The sequence below is a fragment of the Chiloscyllium plagiosum genome, chromosome 25 (assembly GCF_004010195.1).
Source record: "Chiloscyllium plagiosum isolate BGI_BamShark_2017 chromosome 25, ASM401019v2, whole genome shotgun sequence".
NCBI classification, from domain to species: domain Eukaryota; kingdom Metazoa; phylum Chordata; class Chondrichthyes; order Orectolobiformes; family Hemiscylliidae; genus Chiloscyllium; species Chiloscyllium plagiosum.
The window spans coordinates 25,394,444-25,416,416 of record NC_057734.1 but is presented as its reverse complement, the minus strand read 5'-3'; the positions used below and the strand labels follow the sequence as shown (position 1 = coordinate 25,416,416).

Below are 21,973 nucleotides of genomic sequence, written 5' to 3'. Positions count from 1 at the left end.
TTCCCCTTCCCCCACCTCATCCTAGTTTCAAACTTCCAGCTCAGCACTGTCCCCATGACTTGTCCGACCTGCCTTGCTCCTTTTCCATCTATCCACTCCACCCTCTCCTATCACCTTCATCTCCTCCCCCACTCACCCATTGTACTCTATGCTACTCTCTCCCCAGCCCCACCCTCCCCTAGCTTATCTCTCCACGCTTCAGGCTCACTGCCTTTGTTCCTGATGAAGGGCTTTTGCCCGAAACGTCGATTTCGCTGCTTGTTGGATGCTGCCTGAACTGCTGTGCTCTTCCAGCACCACTGATCCAGAGATGGCAAAACTAGTCATACCAACAACCACAGCCATCTTCCTTTTTCTTGGTTAAAGCTCCAATCTCCCCTTCTCTGCTTGTTGGATGCTGCCTGAACTGCTGTGCTCTTCCAGCACCACTGATCCAGAGATGGCAAAACTAGTCATACCAACAACCACAGCCATCTTCCTTTTTCTTGGTTAAAGCTCCAATCTCCCCTTCTAAACAGGCTTCCAACCTACCTTATACTCCCATTTAGTTCTGTAATTCCCTGTTTCCATTGAACTTGTTGCAATTGAACCAATTCTGTTTGCATTTCTCAGCATTCAATAATTAATCATTCTTCACCATCATGGGCGGCACGGTGGCACAGTGGTTAGCACTGCTGCCTCACAGCGCCTGAGACCCGGGTTCAATTCCCGCCTCAGGCGACTGACTGTGTGGAGTTTGCACGTTCTCCCCGTGTCTGCGTGGGTTTCCTCCGGGTGCTCCGGTTTCCTCCCACAGTCCAAAAGATGTGCAGGGTCAGGTGAAGTGGCCATGCTAAATTGCCCGTAGTGTTAGGTAAGGGGTAAATGTAGGGGTATGGGTGGGTTTCGCTTCGGCGGGTCGGTGTGGACTTGTTGGGCCGAAGGGCCTGTTTCCACACTGTAATGTAATCTAATCTAATCTAATCTAAATCATGATTGTTGACAACACAACCTTGTTTTGGACCTTCAACAATGCTCTACTTGCTCCAAAATCTTCGTTAGCTCACAATATTGAGTCTCCAGCTTTGTGGAAAGTTCTGGAACTGTCCATGCCTTACAATGGAGTCCTCAGCAAGGAGTATCTCCTAACCAACATTTACCGCATCTTCTCATTGTCATGTTGCAGCTGTACAGGACATTGGTAAGGCCACTATTGGAATACTGCATACTATTTTGGTTGCTCTTCTATAGGAAGGACATTGTTAAATTTGAGAGGGTGAGAGAAAATTTACAAGTACGTTGCCCAGTCTGGAAGGGAGAGGTTGAATAGACTGGAGTTTTTTTTCCCTTGCAGCGATGGAGATGGAGGGGTGACCTAACAGAGGTTTATAAAATCATGAGGAGCATCGATAGGATGAGCAGCCAAGGTCTTTTTTCTTAGAGTGATGGTGTCCCAAAGTAGAGGGCATAGGTTTAAGCTAAGAGGGAAAAGACTTTTAATTGGACCAAAGGAGCAACTTTTTCCACTTGGAGAATGCTGGATAAATATATGAATTGGAAGGGCTGACAGGGACATGGGCCAGGTGCTGGCAAATGGGACTAGGTCAGATTGGGATGTCTGGTTGGTGCGGACGAATTGGATCGAAGGGTCTGTTTCTGTGCTGTATGACTATGACTACATTTAGATGGTCTTGCCAATTTCCACTTTTATCACTCAACCTTGACCTAGCCTATTAAATTTCAGAAGTTTAACTTCTGAAATGCTTCTTAACCTTCCAATGTGCACAAATTACACCATATTGGAGATCATCAAGGTCTATTTTCTCACCTAGTTAAAAGTTACACATACCTATATTCCTTGTATCTAGATCTTCATTTTTACTTCAAGTTCCTCCAGCTCTCCTTTTAAACAGTTGGAAATTCTGAAATCTAACTTCACCCCTCCCATTTCTGTCCTACCCCGACTCTCCCCAAAACAAAAAAAATCAAATCAATTCAACAATTTATATCACACCAAAACATTTTCCCTGACAGAGCACTAAATGAAATGAAAGCTGCTTGTAGGATTTTCCATTATGATGTACTTAAGGCTTCCAATAATCAAAACAATTTCTGAATTATTGCTTTTACAAAGACCACTCCTAATGCAGTTTTAACCATGTTTGGCTTTATGAAACCTTGCTGGAAGTTTACATTAATTAAATATGTTTTGTGGTTTAGGAATTGGTAACCATGGGAGATTAAGGCTCAATCCTAATGGATTTCAATCAAACTGTCATCGATAAATGCTTGCACTATGAGGTACATCCAAATGGATAAAAAAAAACAAATACTACCTTCCTAGTATATTTTTCTCCTTGCATACTACATACATTTTCACTTCTGGAAAATAGACTCTTGTTTTACAAATTGCACAAATTTTCCTTCACTTGTGATTATTTGCAACATTTCCCTTTTTTCCCCCAGTTGCAATCATCAGAGACCAATAAAGCAGTAGTGACACTGGTTTCACTTTGAATACAAAATCACAAAACTGCAGAATAAGTGGCACCAAGTCCATACTAAACAACGCGCAGCAACCCCAAAAGAAATACTGGGGGGGGGCTCTAGGCTACTTTCTCAATTGGGATTTTTGAAAATCTAAATTTTTTTTTAAAAACAAAAAATTAAATATTCAAACTTTGCCTATATAAATTTTTAATATGTACCACTAGGGGCTGCTGGCTTCAAAGGTTAATTCTAGTCAAAAGGCAAACATGATTGGCTTTGTCCTCCAATCACAACAAACCCCTCCCAATGTGGAATAATGTTGCATGAACTACCTGGTCAATTATTCTTGTTCTTTGAGAGAGCTGTCCAAAAAACAAAACAATTTGGCTGGCTGAAGCAGTGGTTCATCCCAAAAAAAAAATCATTTGACAAGACGCCTGATAAAGTTATCAATAGGGTCAAGAGAGATGATGTAGAAGTAGAACCCAATATTATCAGAATACTTGTGAAAGTTGACCTGTCAGGCTAGTGATGTCACAAAGAGGTCATGTGAAAAGGAGGAGGGGAGGGGGTGGAATTACATGTAGACAAACAGGAGCCTGGAAGAACACAGTAAGCCAGGCAGCATATGGAAGTGGAGAAGTCAATGTTTTGGATATTAACTCTTTTTCAAGACTATCTTCACATCTTTGGAAGCTGTGACACCAAATGAAGACTAACCAACGGTGAAGAATAATTGGAGGATCATGTCAAAGTGTGTCATGATTGTAGATTAATAAAACATTCTTTGTGACTGTGGTACAATACAAACTCTTAAGGGACTACATAATTTCTTGCTGGATTATAAACTGAAATGGATGTTTGACCCTATGTAGCTAAAATACCAGTAAAAAGAAGCCATGATTTGGAGGTGGCGGTGTTGCACTGGGATGTGCAAAGTTAAAAATAACAACACCAGGTTGTAGTGCAACAGGTTTATTTGGAAGCACTAACTTTTGTAGCACTGCTCCTTCATCAGGTAGCTGTGGAGCAGGACTGTAAAACACAGAATTTACAGCAAAAGTTTACAGTGTCACGCAACTGAAGTGATATATTGGATAAACCTAGACTGCTGCTAAGTCTCCTATCTTTGAGTGGTTGCAGGGTTTGGTTCATTAATATGTAAATCCCAGAACTTCTTTTATCTCGAATGTGACTTAACTTAAGATTTTATAAAAGGTGACATTTCAGCTCAGAAAATGCATTAAAAGATGTGAGGTTAGAGTTTGTCTGTTTCCCAATCTTGAGTCAGACTGGTTCTAATTTGAAAGATTAGATTAGATTCCCTACAATGTGGAAACAGGCCCTTCAGACCAACAAGTTCACACCAATCTTCCGAAGAGTACCCCACCCCCCCCAAACTTATTTTCCAATATTTATCCCTGACTAATGCACTTAACACTATGGGCAATTTAGCATAGCCAATTCACCTGACCTGCACATCTTTTGGATTGTGGGAGGAAACCAGAGCACCCAGAGGAAACCCCTGCAGAGAGGAGGAGAAGAATGTGCAAGCTCCACACAGTCAAACGCCTGAGGTAGGAATTGAACCTGGGTCCCTAACGCTGAGAGACAGCAGTGTTAACCACTGAGCCACTGTGCTGCCCTACAAAGTGGAATTTATAAAATATTACATGAATTGACTGCCTGCAGATTGTGCACTTTTTAAGCAAAATAGAATGTATCTGCAAATAATTCTGCAAAAGCAAATTCACCCCATAGACTTGTCTGTGCGTGTGTGCATGAGAGAGAGAGAGAGAGAGAGACTGCATGGGAGTGCGTGTGAGAGAGAGTGTATGTTTGCATGTGTGCATGCTTGGTAAAGTCTGTGTGTGTGTGATGGAGATTTTTTTTTTTTTAAAACCAATATCAACAGTGGATTGCTGATGGTGGTTTTGAAACATATGGATAGTTTTCTTTAAGAAGAAGGAGCTATTTAAAACATGTTAACCACAATGAGGATGGAAAGGATGGGTGGATGATCAGCAATTTAGTTCAAGATAATTCAGAGATTGAGCTCATGTCATCCACAAGGAGAACAAGGGGTGATGGAAGAGAAAGCAGTGAGATGAGGGTTCTGGGAACACAGCAAAAACAGTTGATGAGATGATCTCAATCTTAGTTCCAAAGAGATCCACTAGCTCCTTGAACTTCCTGTCAGAGGTTCACAAGTGGAAGGATAGAAACGAATGATTAATTAACTGTTAAGAAAATCCTGAAGTTATCTTTACATCCATCTTGGAGTGATGGATGATTTTGGCAGAATGTGATTTATAAATATGTGATATGGTCCAGACAATCACCAGGCGGTCAGTTATTTTGCTCCTGAGCCAGAAAGCTGTGGTGTTAAGTTCCCACAGCAGAAATCCATGCATAAAATTCTAGGTTTACACTCCAACCTATAATTGTTGGTTGTGATGTTGTTGGACAAAACAAACAAAAACCAATAGACCTGCAGATGCTATAAATCAGAAACAAAAACAGGAAATGCTGGAAAAGGTCAGCAGATGCAACAGAATCTGCAGAGAGAAATGAGTGTTACTGCTTTGGGTCGTGAGACTGTTCCTGAAGCTCTGTCTACTTTGGAGGTCAGGCTAGAAGATTTGTGACTTTTTTTTTAAAAAAGAACAATAGAGTGTTATTCCCTGGTCAATATATACCTAAATGGAAATCTGCTGCATTTTCTAAAGTACAAACTTGGTAGAATCTCAAAAAAGTACACCATTGTTATAAAGCATCTGACTGGGAGTCTGAGGTCAGGAAAAAGTATTACACAAACACTTTCTTCCTAGGGATTCTCTGGGAGAAACAACTTTCCTGATTCCACCATGAATGTTTTTCACGTTTTTAATCAAATATTGAATTTCATTCTAAAATGGATTGATATTCAAAGTGGAATATCCAAACATTAAGCTAAATTGGATAAAACTTGAAATTAGTATCAACTTCAGCATGCTACTTTTCCCAATTGGTGTAGGGGTCATATATCTTCTCTGCATACCACTGAGCATCGACAACTTAAGAGTACACCTGTCACCATCAGACACAGACAAGTTGCATAGTTAGAATGGAACAGGAGAAGAGAAATATACCACAGATGATGTATAGAAGTTATTTCTCACAAGGCTGCTGTAAAAGTATTTGTTCTTTATTATAAAACTTCTCTAATTAAATGAAGTTTTAAGATTATGAAAATTTGATTATATTACTGATATGAACATTTGCACGATATTTTCATTGAATTTTTGACTCTTATTTCAGTGCAAGACACTCCAAAATTGGAAGACCTTGTTGTTAATAATTGTATTGATAGTTTGGCTTATCCAAATGAACAGTTAGTACCTTATAAATATTTTTATGGAGAATGAGCACCACATGAAAGCATGTAGTAAATCTGCAAACCTCTTTGTAAGAGACAAGAACCAGTCAGCTTTCTCCGTTATTTAGTGACCCAGTGCAACAGCATTAGTTTTTATGGCCCCCTATGAAAAGCCTGGCATCTCCAATGCTCCATGACTAAATTCACTTATTAAAACAATGTCAATTTGAACCATGGACTTGTCTTTGGAAATATGCCTCAATCCAAATGATTGCCATTAGGGAGATGGAGGATGCTCAATGGTGAAGAAGCATGTCTACAATTAATATACCCAACACTTTCTCAGTAGTTAGTGTTGACATTAGGCCCACAAATTATTAGTCTTAAAATGAAATTTTATGGAATTTCTAATTAATATATATATATCTGCTAATTACAAACAAATCAATTAACAAATGAATTATTTTGTCAGTGTATACAATTTAACATTCTCCAATGGATCAGTAAAATTACTGCTAAATTAAGTTAAAATCTTTTAAGTCTAAAATATTAGTGATAAATTGCCTTACATAATTAATTGCTGATATGCAGATAAAACTTAGACAAAAAAAAGACTCAATTCTTTCCTTCAATCAATTAAGATTTAAATAATATTACGTCTTCTCATCATTACGAATAATCAAGAGGCAGGCGAAGATCAAAAACTGAAAATCGAACACGGTTTTTTAAAGTATATTTTGTATTTTGTCGTAAAAACAGGTTCTTATACAAGTGGAACTCTGCTGCATTACTGCAGGGTATTTTTGTCTGAGGTAAGGAACGTGAGAAGATTTGCAAAAAGGTCGATTTTAGGATATATTTCAGTCTGGTGTCATTTCAAGAAAAAATATTGCTTACATATAATTTTTTAAGTTGAAAACTAAATTTTGTTAAACTAAAAATAATTTGCATTCTCAAAAGCTCTAATTCACTCAGTCCCATTTGTTAGCAAATGCTTGCTTACATTTGGCTTTGGTATTGCACGACGAACAAATTACAGATCATTGCACCGACCATTGTACCGCAGAAACATGGACACTTCGTGCGGAAATAAGCGACTGACTTCACTGCTCACAAACCATGTGTGACAATGTCAATTTGTAACATTATTCGTGGTGCGTCTGTCGCTATTTATAACCAGTCAATCTGTAAAACATACTTAACTAAACCACGATTACTCTTCTTCCAATTTGTACTTCGTTACTCATTAAAAATCGGCTTTAAAAAGTGGCACAGGAAATATAATGTTCACCATAACACGAGGTTTAGATGGTATAGATTTGTCACAAAGCAACACTCAATTCTATCTGCGTCTACAAAAACTTACCATAGCGAAACCCGACAATAAAGCGGACGTTCTGCTGGAGGCTTTGAGTTTGGCTCTGCTCAGATAGAGCTTTCTCCAGGACAAAGCCTGCATCGAGTGCTCGTTCAAACTCATCTATTAAACTCCTCCACCTTTCCCGTATTTCAACTCAGTCACTAATCTCGAGCGAAAAAAAGTCCCAGCTTTGAACAGCAGCAAGTCTCCCAGGTGACGACTGTCGCACGGTGTTCTTGCCCTCTCCTTAAAGCGCAAACGTTTCCTCCATACTTTAAAAAAATTAAGGTTCCTTTGTTACAAATTGCACTCGCAGAACTGGATACGTCGCAGTTTTGCTTGCTGAGTCCACACGGTTTACGATCGCACGATATGCCCGCACTCGTGAAACAAAAAAAAGCACACAAGTAGCAGCATGTAGAATCAAGAGAGTAGATCCGAATGCACCTATTAAAGGGGAACGACCTCTTCCATACTGCTACTCTCCTGCTCGCTGGCTTGTGGCTATTATCCGCAAGCCCAACCCCGTCCGCCACGCCTGTCAATCATCGCTCTCTGGGGTGACGTTCTATTCTCCGCCGCGCCTGTCAATCATTGTACCCCTCCCCCTCCGGATCACCACCCACGCGATCCGGGTGACGTTCCGTTCCGGTTCGCTCCGCTCCGCTCCCGCCTCGTGTCAGTGATTCAAACTCTGACCAGATTCGTTTCAGTGAATAAGAAACCATCAGAGCCTCCTATCCTTCCCCTTTCCACCACTCCCAATCCTGAGCTATTGGCTCGTATTATTGCCGCCTCTGCCAGTTTGTGGTAAGCGCTGCAGGGATATTGATGATGATGATGATGATGGTGGTGGTAGTAGGAAGGACTTGAAAGTGTTTTGCATATAAACGGCTCTATAACCTTATGGTGCCGGGGGCGGACTCTGGGGATTTTTTTTTCCCCTTCCATTTTCGACCCCTTCCATCAAACACAACACACAAACCTCTCTTTGCAGTTCTCATTTCAGAAGGAAATCGACCCGACATCGAAGTAAGTTAGTCCGATTAATGTGTTAGATTACGGTTTGTACACCCGCCTTTAGTCAGGGTCACTTTAAGCGTACACGTAGTGAAGGGTTAAGAGATTCTTAAAAATGAAAAAACAAAGTTTATTGTAAAGCATTTTCCTGATTGATTTTTTTTGTATAACAAATGAAAGGTGCATGATATTGATTTTAAAGTCTGTAAAAATCAGTTCTAAGTATATTGTTTAACAAATCACACTGAGTAGTGTTTGAAGGTGTGGGAAAGCAGAGCAGTGCTGGCTTTAGGAATTGCGAGGCCTGACAGGAAATCATGGAGAACAGGCCATTATTATTTTTGCATAATTCCGTTTTTGTTGTTCATTTGACACCATTCATGATTTGTGTTACAAGTTCAACTGGAATAGTCTGAACTGTGTCAGTATTCTCATAAAACAGTTTGGCCTTTGGAGGCTGGACATTCGAGTCATCCTTTAAGGCATAATTTCAAAACCATCAATGATTGGCTGTAATATTTTGCCTGCCGTTAAAACTTACAAGTTCCGGAACACGATTTCACTGAACTGCCTCCCCACATTTGGCAGGAGTATGTTTTTGCCGGTCTGTGAATGCTGTAAAAGGGTGAGCAGTCAGATGTGTGCTTCCTAGAGCTGAACAAGATGGCAACTACAAGGAAGCCTGAAATCCACACGCCTTGCATGCCTTTGATGCAGGAAAAAGTGTTCGATAGTGAAGGGACTGAGGTCCATAACAGCAGGTTGATTCCTGAATTGAGAGGGTTGGCCTATCAGGAGAGATTTAGTAGACTTGGACTTTACTCATTGGAATTTAGAAGAATGAGGGGGGATCTTATAAAAATATGAATGGAATAGATAAAATAGAAGTAGAGAGGTTATTTCCACTATTGGGTGAAACTAGAACCCTGAGGGCATACCCTCAGCATGAAGGGGAGCAGATTTAGGACTGAGTTGAGGAGGAACTTGTACACCTAAAGGGTTGTGAATCTGTGGAATTCCTGCATAGTGAAGCAATTGAGGCTATCTTGTTGAATATTTTTAAGACAAATATAGATTTTTGAACAGTAAGGGATTCAAGGGTTATGGTGAGTGGGCAGGTAAGTGGAGTAAAGTCCATGAAAAGCCATTATCTTATTGAATAATGGAGCAGGCTTGAGAGGCCAGATGGATTACTCCTGCACCAATTTTTTATTAACTCTAAATTCATAACCACTGGTAGTGAAGTTACTCGCCATTTCTTAGGCTACCAAGAAAAATCCAAAAATGTCATTTGAAAAATCATTTTTTTTCCCACCTTCACGACTCTTGAAAATATGCTCAGGCGAGAATGTTGCTTTGCCTGATCTGACTTGCAATATCTGACTGCCACTATTTTGACATTAAGTTTTACCATAATTGATTGAATCATTGCCTGGTGACTTTGAAGTTTCAATGGATTAAGTGGCTAAACCACCCACGAGTAACATTTTGGATTTGGCATAAAGGTGAACATTGTTTGGATTATTATGTGGTAGGAGGATTTTGATCTGATTTTGAGTTTTGTGGATGATACTTCTCTCTGAAGGAAAGGATAAAAAGCTGAACATGATTGTTCTCTATATCGATGATTCCTTGTTTGTGTATTTACATTGAGGTAGGAATGGGCCATTTTGCTGGTTGGTTGTCTGTCTTGAGTTGGCTTAAAATCATAAAGTTATGGAATAGCATATGTGGAGATAATAGCAATATGAAAACATACCTTTTTCTGTAATGTAAAGAATACTTAGATAAAATTACTCCAGTTTTCTGAATTCATAAGAATTTATTTACATGTTAATTAGATTAGATTACTGACAGTGTGTGTGGATCAGACCAAGTTTATAAAATCATGAGGGGGAAAGATAGGGTTAATGGTAGGAGTCTTTTCCCTCGGATGAGGGATTTCAAGACTAGGGGATGCATTTTTAAGGTGAGAAGAGAACGATTTTAAAAAAGACATGAGGAACAAATCTTTTACACAGAGGGTGGCTTTTTGTGTGTGGAATGAACATCCTGAGGAATTGGTGAATATGGGTACAATTACAACATTGGAAAAAATGAGAACTGCAGATGCTGGAGATAAGAGTCAAAAAGTGTGGCGCTGGAAAAGCACAGCATGTCAGGCAGCATCCAGGGATTTTCCTGCACATCCACCCACATCATCTACTGTGTCCTTTGCCCTCAATGTGGTCTCTACATCGGGTAAATAGGACACCAACTCATGGAATGTTTCCGGGAACATCTCTGGGACACGCACCAAACAACCCACTGCCTAGTGGCCGAACTCTTCTACTCCCCCTCCCACTCCACCAAGAATGTGCAAGTCCTGGGCCTCTTCCACCGTAAAATTCCAAGTCACCCAATGACTGGAGGAAGAATGCCTCATCTTCTGCCTTGGGACCTTTTAACCACACGGCATCAACATTAATTTCACTAGGTTCCAAATCTCTCCTTCCTCCACCTCATACTGCTCCAACCCTCCAACTCAGCACTGACCTCTTGATCTATCCTACCTGTCCATCTTCCTTCCCACCAATCTGCTCCATCCTCCCCACTGACCTATCACAATCACACTCCCAACCAGTATTGCATTCCCAGCTACCTTCCACCCCAACCCTCCTATTTATCTCTCAGCCCTCTTAGCCCCCACATTCCTGATGAAGGACTCACACCTGAAACGTCAACTTCCTGCTCTTTGGATGCTGCTAGACCTGCTGTGCTTTTCCAACACCACACATTTTGACCACAATTACAATGTTTAAAAGACATTGGATAAGTCCATGAATGGGAAGGATTTTGAGGAATGTGGGCCAGGAGCAGGTAGGTGGGACTAGTTTGGGATTATTCAGCATGGTCTAGTTGTATGACTATGACAATTTAAATTAGGTGACTGGTCTTGAGTGGCAGTGTCATTTAATTTGCACAAATGTTGAGTAAAAATATCTAAGAAAAAGACCTGAGATCAATAATTGACCACTCATTAAAGATTCACAATAGTGCGAATTGATTATAGAGAAAACAAATAAGATTTTAAGTAATATTACTGAGAGTAAATGAAATATATGCCTGCACTTTCGGGTGAATATGAAAGATCCTATGGCACTATTTTAAGAACAAAGACGTTCCATTTGTCCATGGCCATTTCTGTTCACTTTCTATGTCTGTGATCCACGCCTAGAGGAAATAGTGTCAGACTTGGCACAATACCAGAATAGGAAGTATTGTTAATTCTTTAGAAAACCAAAGGAAATTGCAAAACACTATTGATATGAGTAAGTATTTTGAGGTAATTTTGATTTAACAAAACACTAATCATTTACTTGCAGTTACTGCTTCGAAACTGGGGCTATGTGATAGAAAATGATCATCAGAGGGAGATAAAGCTGGATTTTATCACAGGAAGTACAGAATATAAAATCTAAGATGTCATGATTAGCAGCATTCATGTGCAAAGGAAGATATTGAGGTTTTAGAAAGGGTGCAATGGTGCAGTTCACTGAGGTGTTGCCTGAAATAATTAAACACATATATATGAAGAAAAACTTGAAACATTGGGCAAAACTCAACATTAATGCTGTGCAACACACTTTGATCTTGAGAGTGCCAGAAATAATATGGGAACATAATAATACAGAGCGATTTTTAAAAACATGAGAGAACCCCATACCTGATCAGATATGGAGATTCGATGCTGCATCTTCTCATTTGGTGAGATAAGGATTTCATTGGTTGTTTTTGAACACTGGCAGAGGCGTAATGTAAATGAGCAGAGGCAGAGGGCTGCAGTTCCAGGAGAATTTTTTTTTTTCACAAAATGTTATCAGCTTGTTAAATGCACCTTGCTTTGAGAGAAACCGTCTTCAGTTAGTTTGACTGGAGAAACACAATGCAATTATGTTTTCCTTGCCCATTCTCACTAAAACTGAAATTGATTACATCATTGCTGTCCCCAACCAATCAAACAAATTCATCACAGGCTTGGAATCAAACCTGTAACATTGACCATTTGTATTTAGGTAACATTGTTAATGTAGTAGAAGGCACCAAGGTGCTTCACAGGAGCATTTTACATCACAATTTGACACCAAACCAGATAAAGACATTTTAGTCAGAAGTAGCTTTTAAAAAGATGTCTTAAAGAAGGAAAAAGGGAGTTAAGATCTTCATAGCTGAAGGTGTGAATGTAGTAAATGAGGGATGCTCAGGAGGCCAGAATTGGAGGACTGCCGATGTCTCAGACAGTTAGTTAGCTAGAGGAGGTTATAGATATGGGAAGAGCAAGGTCTGAAAAACAAAAATGAGAATTTTAAAGTTGAGTCATTGCTTAACTGGAAGTTGGAAAGCCAGGCAGAAATGTATCAAATAGCCAAATCTACAAATGACAAAGGTACAGATCCAGGTTTCAGCAGCAGATGTGCAAAATAATGAAGTCGGGTGATTGATACAGAGGTACAAATTAGCAGTGTTAGTGATGACAAGCTTGTGGTTGGAAGCTAACTTCATGTTTGTTATGACACCACAAACAGTCTGATTCAACATCAGATGGATGATGGAATTGACTAGGAAATGGAGGATACGATGAGATTCAAAGAAAATTGCTTTCTTTTTCTGGTATTTAGTTGAAGGAAATTTCTGCTGATTCAGTATTAGATGTTTGACAGGTTGTGTGACAATCATAAGTGGTGAAGGGATTGAGAAAAATGCTAGAGCTGGTATTTGATAGTTTCAGACAATGTTGTTGAGGGGCAACCTGTAGATGTGGAAGCCATAGGAAACCCCAACAGTGACAATGCAGTTGTGGAAAAAATGCTTGTTCTTTGATTTACTAACTAAGCCTGGATTAATAAAACTAGAACTGGACATGTGCAGTCCCATATCTGGTTGACTGTGGATTGATGTTCAAGAAGAATGGTTTGGTCAACTTTCTAGACACAGGGTGGTGCCATAGTCGATCCAAAATAATTTTCAATCAATGAAGTACTTTCAAAGACTAATCATTGACATGTAAACAAAGCCTGAAGCCAATTTGTGTACAGAATCCTACAAAAAAATGTGTTTTTGATCATGTTTGAAGATTGAGTATTCACTGGGACATCAGAATTCTCATGTTATTTCATATGTAGAGTCATACAGCACGGAAACAGACCTTTCAATCCAACTTGTCCGTGCCGACCAAGTTTTCCAAACTAAATTAATTCCACTTGCCTGTGTTTGGCTCACATCTCTCTAAGCCTTTCCTGTACATGTACCTGTCCAAATGTCTTTAAATATTGTAACTGTACCTGCATCTACTACTTTCTTTGACAGTTCATTCCACATACGACCCAGTCAGGTCCCTTTATAGATCTTTCTCCTCTCACCTGAAAAATACCCCCCCTAGTTTTGAACTCCCTGCAACCGAGGAAAATATCTATTCACCTTATCTTTTAAACATCTGTAAGATCATCCCTCAACCTCCTCTGCTCCAGTGAAATAAATCTTCAAGTAGTGTTATGGAACCTATCTACTTACACATGTTTTATGGTGTCTCATTTTAACACCTCGCCCCAAAAATGGCACTACCAACTATACAGTACTAAGGACTGCATTGATATGTTAGTCTTAACTCTAGATTGTAGGTTCAAGTCTTTAGTAAAGCTTAAATCCACAAACTTTTGGCTCTGTTGAAAGTGCCACTAACTGAGTCAAGCTGATTTACAAGAGAGTCACACTTGAATTCCAGTATTTCTGTCAGCAAATGAAGTTTAAACAGTATTTGAAACACTTTACATTAAATTCTAATAATCTTCATGTTATTTTTAGATTTTTAAATTTTTAAGTGTATTAGTACTGCTTTTTCTCTTTTCCGTAGAATTCTTATCAAAACTTAATATCAATATTTTGTAAACTAGTTTTTTTTCATCCTCCTGTCTGAATTTATACTTCCACTAAATGTGTCACTGTTGCTGACATGGTCAGTTACCTGTTAGCTTGAACTGAGAGGCATGCTGGGTATTTCAGACAATAATTAAAAGTTAACCTTCTTGTGGGTTGAGAGTCACATAGTCGTATCACGTTGGCTGGACCACAAAATGACGGCAGACTTCCCAAAAAAACATCACTGAGGTAGTGATGGCGAGTGGTATTAGAGTCATAGAGATGTACAGCATGGAAACAGACCCTTTGGTCCAACTTGTCCATGCCGACCAGATATCCCAACCCAGATATCCCACCTGCCAGCACCTGGCCCATATCCCCCCATAACCTTCCTATTCATATACCCATCCAGATGCCTTTTAAATGTTGCAGTTGTACTCGCCTCCACCACTTGTCCTAGCAGTTCATTCCATACACGTACCACCCTCTGCATGAAAGCGTTGCCCCTTAGGTCTCTTTTATATCTTTCCCCTCTCACCCTAAACCTATGCCGTCTAGTTCTGGACTCCCCCACCCCAGGAAAAATACTTTGTCTATTTATCCTATTCATGCCCCTCAGGCTTTTATAAGGTCATCCCTCAGCCTCAGATGCTCCAGGAAAACAACCCCAGACTGTTCAACATCTCTATATAGCTTAAATCCTCCAACCCTGGCAACATCCTTGTAAATCTATTCTGAACCCTTTCAAGTTTCACAACATCTTTCTGACAGGAAGGAGACCAGAATTGCATGCAATATTCTAAAAGTGACCTAACCAATGCCCTGTACAGCCGCAACATGACCTCCCAACTCCTGTACTCAATACTCTGACCAATAAAGGAAAACATACCAGACCGGTTTTTCATTATCGTTTCTACCTGCGACTCCACTTTCAAGGAGTTATGAACCTGCACTCCAAGGTCTTTTTGTTCAGCAGCACTCCCTAGGACCTTACCATTAAGTGTATAAGTCCTGCTAAGATTTGCTTTCCCAAAATGCAGAACCACTCATTTATCTGAATTGAACTCCATTTGCCACTTCTCAGCCCATTGGCCCATCTGATCAAGATCTCGTTGTAATCTGAGGTAACTTTCTTCGCTGTCCACTACACCTCCAATTTTGGTGTCATGAGCAAACCTACTAACTATACCTCTTATGCTCACATCCAAATCATTTATATAAATGATGAAATGTACAGCACCGATCCTTGTGGCACTCCACTGGTCACAGGCCTCCAGTCTGAAAAACAACACTCCACCACCACCCTCTCTGTCTTCTACCTTTGAGGCGGTTCTGTATCCAAATAGCTAGTTCTCTCTGTATTCCATGAGGTCTAACCTTGCTAACCAGTCTCCTATGGGGAACCTTGTCGAATGCCGAACTGAGGTCCATATAGATCACGTCCACCGCTCTGCCCTCATCAATCCTCTTTGTAACGTCTTCAGAAAACTCAATCAAGTTTGTGAGACATGATTTCCCACGTACAAAGCCATGCTGACTATCCCTAATCAGTCCTTGCCTTTCCAAATACATGTACATCCTGTCCCTCAGGATTCCCTCCGACAACTTGCTCACCACAGCCATCAGGCTCACTGGTCGATAGTTCCCTGGCTTGTCCTCTTAAACAGTGGCACCACATTAGCCAACCTATTAGATTAGTTGTGAGACTGTTAATCTAAAGACCAGGAATTGTTTAGATTAGATTTGATTCCCACAGCATGGAAACAGGCCCTTCGGCCCAACAAGTCCACACTGACCCTCCAAAGAGCAACCCAACCAGTCCCATTTCCCTCTGGCTAATGTAGCTAACATTATGGGCAATTTAGCATGGCCGATTCACCTGACCTGCACATCTTTGGACTGTGGGAGGAAACTGGAACACCCGGAGGAAACACACGCAAGCACAGGGAGAATGTGCAAATTCCACACAGACAGTCATCCAAGGCTGGAATTGAAACTGGGACCCTGGTGCTGTGAGGCAGCAGTGCTAACCACTGAGCCCCTGTTCTGGGGACATAGGGTTTGAATCCTACTTTGGCAGATTGTGGAGTTTGCAGTCAATAAAAGTGTGCAATTAAAGTGACCATGGTATTATTGTTGATTGTTGGAAATATCCATCTTCTTCACTAATCTCCTTTTAGAGAAGGAAACTGCTGGCCTTACCTGGCCTGGACTACATGTGACTTCAGACCCAGAACAATGTGGTTGACTTTTAACTGCTCGCCTGGGCAATTAAGGATAGGCAATAAATTAGACAAATCATAAGCATCCTGTGAATAAATTTTGAAAAAATATTATGGTTTCTGAGATTAGACTAGCTTTAGATTTCCTGTTTTATTCATTGCAATTAAATTCAATCAGGGATTTGAATTTGTGTCCTAATGCATTAGCCTGTACTTCCAAATTATTAACCCAATAACGTTACCAATATACCACCATCTCCTCTCTCCATTTTATCTTATTTCCCTAGGGTATCCCAATTAAAATCAGGTTTTTGTCTTTCCAGTCCTCTATCACAATACTGTCACTTATCCTACCTTTAATTCTCTCATAAGTGTCCTTCAGAGATTAATTTCCTGCAAATTAGAATGGCTTTTAATTTATCATTTCATTCTCATTGTTACTTCTTCCTCTTAGTAGTAAGGAATGTTATACTGTTCATTCATCTGCAAAACTGTAAAAGCTTTTATTTAATTTTGAATTTTTTTTTCAATTTTATTCATTCAGCAAAAATTCTACTTTCTAACTCAAACAGCTGGAAATGTAAAATATTAAAATGGTACAAAATAAGGCATTGGGGCTTGTCATTCATTTGGATGGGTATACGAATAGGAAGGCTTTGGAGGGATATGGGCCGGGAGCTGGCAGGTGGGACTAGATTGGGTTGGGATATCTGGTTGGCATGGACAGGTTGGACCGAAGGGTCTGTTTCCATGCTGTACATCTCTATGACTCTAGTGTTTGTATCAGGTTTTTTAACATGGAAATTAAACTTTTCCATGAATTTCTACAAATACTTTGGTCAGATCCATTCTGTTTGGAGAGTATTATATATAAATATAGAGTATCTGACGGTTTCCTTAAACCTCCCCAATTCACCATTGTCCATGTGTGCCAAATCTGGTGTAAATTATAGTCATCCAGCAGGTCCAAGATTGAATTCTGATATGTTCTGTGCTAGGGCAAAAATATATTTTTTTTAATAAAAAGATGTTTCATTCTACTTTTTTGTAGAAGCTGAAAGAACTTCAGATTCCAGACTTACAAGCTTCAGAGTTTTTTAAACTAGTATGTGCTTGATAGAAAGAAGAAAAGATTTTTAAAAACCTTACATTTGTATAATGCATTGAATGCTCTTCAGCCAAATATTTCTGAAGTGTAGTCACTATTGTAGGAAATGCAGATGTGTGCATTACATTCTGAAAGTATGCATAGAATTCCATCCAACTTGAGCTTCGAGTTAGAGATGGCTCATAAAAAATTTTGATTTGCGCTAGATTTTCTTTTGAATTTGTCTGCACCTAATTTGCACATAGCAAGGTTTCATAAAGAAAAATGAGATGACCAAATAACCTGTGTTTAGAGATGTTTATTGAGGCATACAAGTTGTCCAGAACACCCTGGTCTTAATTGAATAATATCATGGGATCCTGTGGATTTGGAGATGCCGGTGTTGGGCTGGAGTGTACAAAGTTAAAAATCACACAACACCAGGTTATAGTCCAACAGTGCTTCCAATTAAACCCATGGGATCCTGTGTCTAGCTGAGAGGGTAGACATGACTTTGATTTTAATATCTTACCTCTTAAGATTGTTGCTCCACCATAACTTCATTAAACTGCCAGTCTAAATTATATGCTCATGCTTCTGTAGTGGGATTTAAACCCAGAACCTTATGATTTGAATGTATGCTACCACTGATCCAAGACTCAGTATACTACTGTTCCTTGTGGCACTGAGTCAAAGGCATCTTTGGTGTCTGTGCACATATGCAAATTTGTTGCACATGTACAGTTTTATTTGGCTATATGGTATTCATGTTGGGAAGTGTTCAAGGTTGTCTAATTGCTCTTAATGAGTCATAGACAGAAAGTAGATCTTAAGACAGTCCATCAGTAATCCGATGCCAGATTTAATTAATTATTAGAATATGATCAACTGTGGAGCCATAACTTGTTCAGAGTTTGCCATTAAATAGCAAGATGAAACTGTCTCTTGAATATGCCAATTGCACTTGTATTTTATGTGACTTAATCTGAAAGTTGCAAAAATATGCAATACTGATAGTATAACTACACTCTGTTGACCAAGAAATGGAAAAGGTTTTTAACTTTAGATTTGGTTTCGTTTTCATAATGTGTTCTTGGCTGAGTTCATCCTGCTTTGTCTTGTTTTTATGCTTGGAACAAGCCAAAGGCTTGTTCTTTGAGCCCATTCTAGATTTATATGTCCTGGGATTGGTCAGATGGGTGATAGATTAGGATTTCCTGCCTGAACCACACTGATCCCTGTTTGAATGGTTTTGATGTTTACCACAATTTGTTTCAATACATTTCCATGTGCCTCATCTGAGTTGTGAATTGTATATTAAAGAAGCCCATGACATAGATTTCACTCTTTGAGGTGAATTGAGTTTATTATCAAGTCATAGTATAAAATACATTGAAAATCTGCTATGAAAAGTAATTGGTGCTCTCAGTTGGTTTACATTGTTTTGTAAGTGTGGACATCCATAATCAGAGTTTCAGGAAGGTCCTCAATATTTTCAAAAGTCATATTTAAAATAAATAGAGGTAGTCTTTACAAATAGCTGGGGATGTAAATCAATTAGGGGGAATAATCTTTTACTGACTAAAATTTTGTGGTATCATGTAGATGTGGCATCAGGTTTAGACAATCTTTTTGACACAGTACCTATTGAGCAGGTCAAGATCAAACTACAATATTCCTCGAGAATTATTATAATCAGAAATAAATCTCATTCAGCAAGGGCAAAGGAGTACTCCCAGGTCAAGACCAATTTTTTAAATCTCGTAACAGAAAACAGATTATCTGATCATTTATATGAAGCACTTTGGGATGGTCTAAAGATGTGAATCATTGTCATATTGTACAGAAGCAGGCCATGCTGCTCTTCATGCATGGGCCACTCTGTAGAAGAGCTGGCCAATTAGTTCCATTCTTTCCAGTTTTTTCAAGTGTATATATTCAGTTATCTTTTGAGGATGGGACTCTGGTTCAACCATTCTTTCATGTGTTTCATGAATGATTATAGCAACTCAAGGTTGGTTATCTAGGTTGGCTGGACAGCTGGTTTGTGATGCAGTGATTTCAACAGTGTGGCTTCAATTCCTGCACCAGCTGAGGTTACCTTGAAGAAAGGGGACCTTGATCAATGGGCCAATGGGTGAAGGAGTGGCAGATGGAGTTTAATTTTGATAAATGTGAGGTGCTGCATTTTGGTAGGGCAAATCAGGGAAGGACTTATACACTTTATGCTGAGGTCCTGGGGAGTGTTGCCAAACAAAGAGACCTTGGAGACCAAGGTTCATAGTTCCTTGAAAGTGGAGCCTCAGGTACGTAGGATAGTAAACAAGGCATTTGGTATACTTGTCTTCATTGTGCATTGAGTATAGAGTTGGGAGGTCATGGTGTGATTGTACAGGACATCGGTTAGGCCACTTTTGGAATACTTTGTTCAATTCCGGTCTCCTTGCTATAAGAAATATGTTGTGAAACTTGAAAGAGTTCAGAAAAGATGTACAAGGATGTTGCAGAGATTGGAGGATTTGAGCTATAGGTAGAGGCTGAATAGGCTGGGGCTATTTTCCCTGGAGCATCAGATACTGAGGGGTGACCTTAAAGAAGTTCATAAAATCATGAGGGGTATGAATAGCTAAGCTCTTTTCCCCAGCATAGTGGAGTCCAAAACAAGAGGGCATACGCTTAAGGTGAGATGGGAAAGATTTAAAAGGGTCCCAAGGGACAACTTTTTCATGCAGAGGATAGTGCATAAATGGAATGAGCTACCAGAGGAAGTGGTGGAGGCTGGTACAATTACCACATTTAAATGGCGTCTGGATGGGTATATAAATAGGGAGGGCTTAGAAGGATTTGGAGCAAATGCCGGCAAATGAAACTAGATTAATTTAGGATATCTGGTTGGCATGGATGAGTTGGACTGAAGGGTTTGTTTCCAATCTGTACATTTCTGTGACTCTCCTTCCCAACCTGTCCCCTTACCTAAAGTATGATGACCTTTAGGTTAAACTATCACCAGTCATCTCTCTCTCTAATGAGACAGCAGCCTTATGGTTCAATAGATTCATCAACTCTTTGCACTAATAGAACTGAAGCTATTATTGTCAGTTTCAATCAAGTAGATCAACTCTGCCTCATCATTAATTATGTGTAGAAGCCGGTGGACAAAGTTAAAAATCACACAACACTAGGCTACAGTCCAACAGGTTTATTTGGAAGCACTAGCTATCAGAGCTAGTGTGATTGTTGTGTGATTTTTAACTTTCATCATTAATGATTCAGGGTGGTTTAAGAAAAACCTGTACATATATTTGAAAAATTATGGAAAAAGTAGGGAATGGAACTATTTGGATTACTCTCTGTTAGGGTAAGCACAGGCTGGATGGGCAGAATCTACTCATTTGTGGCTTGTGGGAGTTCATGGCTAGACCTATCCTAATTTCCCTGGAGAAGTTAGTAGTGAATTACCTTCCTGATCACTACAGTCCTTGGCATGTAGGCACACCCACCATACTATGAGGGAAGGAGTTCAATGATTGTACTATATTACTGTTCCTTTACCATCACTGGGTCAAAATCAAGATGGTGCATGTCTTGGAGTGGAACTTGCAGGTGGTGGTGTTCACATGCAGCTGCTGCCTTCATGCCTCTAGATGGTAGAGGTTACAGGTTTCAAAAGTGCTGTTGAATGAGGTTTGATGTGTGATATTGAGCATAGCCTCCTGCTGTGACTGTAATTCACAGCAGCAGGATAGTGATCTAGACCTAACTGCTTCATCAATAACCTTCCCTCCACCAAAAGGTCAGAGTGAGGATGTTTGCTCTGACTGAACAATGTTCAGCATCATTTATGATTTCTCAGGTACTGAAGCAGTCACACAGCAGATGGACTGCAGTGGTTGAAGAAGGCAACTCACCACCACCTTCTCAGGGGTAACCAAGGACAGGCAGTAAATGCTGGCCAACCAGCGACATCCACATCCCACAAATGAATAATTTAAAGACAAAGGTGCTTAGGTTGTAAGATTTGGCAGATAGCTGCACACACACACATACACACACACATTCTCATAACTGAGAACACCTTGGGGTTTACTATTGTCCAGAAATTGAACTGATTATCCACATAATGCTGTGATTGAGAGATTAGATTACTTACAGTGTGGAAACAGTCCACACCGTCCCACCGAAGCGCAACCCACCCATACCCCTACATTTACCCCTTACCTAACACTACGGGCAATTTAGCATGGCCAATTCACGTGACCTGCACATCTTTGTGACTGTGGGAGGAAACCGGAGCACCTGGAGGAAACCCACGCAGACACGGGGAGAATGTGCAAACTCCACACAGTCAGTCGCCTGAGGCGGGAATTGAACCCGGGTCTCTGGCGCTGTGAGGCAGCAGTGCTAACCACTGTGCCGCCCACATTCAAAGGTTAAGAATTCTGTGAGCAATCTACCCCCTGTCTCCCAGTGTCTGTCAGGACATGGGGAAGAAAATAAATCAGGAGATACAAAAGGCATGTAATGATGGCACTATTACAATAATCATGGAGGATTTCAATAGG

At 40.0% G+C, this 21,973-nt stretch overlaps 2 protein-coding genes across 7 annotated transcripts in view; one reads left to right on the top strand and one right to left on the bottom strand.

The window, feature by feature from the left end:
- LOC122562678 (calcium release-activated calcium channel protein 1-like) overlaps positions 1–7,664 on the bottom strand; it is a 13,099-nt gene extending 5,435 nt beyond the window's left edge. Inside the window, exon 1 of the mRNA XM_043715744.1 lies at positions 7,194–7,664. Within this exon, the coding sequence (XP_043571679.1) occupies positions 7,194–7,307 (114 nt within the window). The 5' untranslated portion in view covers positions 7,308–7,664. The remainder of the gene's footprint in view (positions 1–7,193) is intronic.
- Positions 7,665–7,820: 156 nt separating this feature from the next.
- Positions 7,821–21,973, top strand: part of LOC122562672 (lysine-specific demethylase 2B) — a 218,332-nt gene continuing 204,179 nt past the window's right edge. For 5 of the 6 annotated variants that reach the window (XM_043715718.1, XM_043715717.1, XM_043715725.1 and 2 more), the window contains exon 1: positions 7,821–8,219. In XM_043715718.1, the coding sequence (XP_043571653.1) occupies positions 8,094–8,219 (126 nt within the window). In that variant the 5' untranslated portion in view covers positions 7,821–8,093. The remainder of the gene's footprint in view (positions 8,220–21,973) is intronic. The other variant, XM_043715727.1, reaches the window with a different exon arrangement.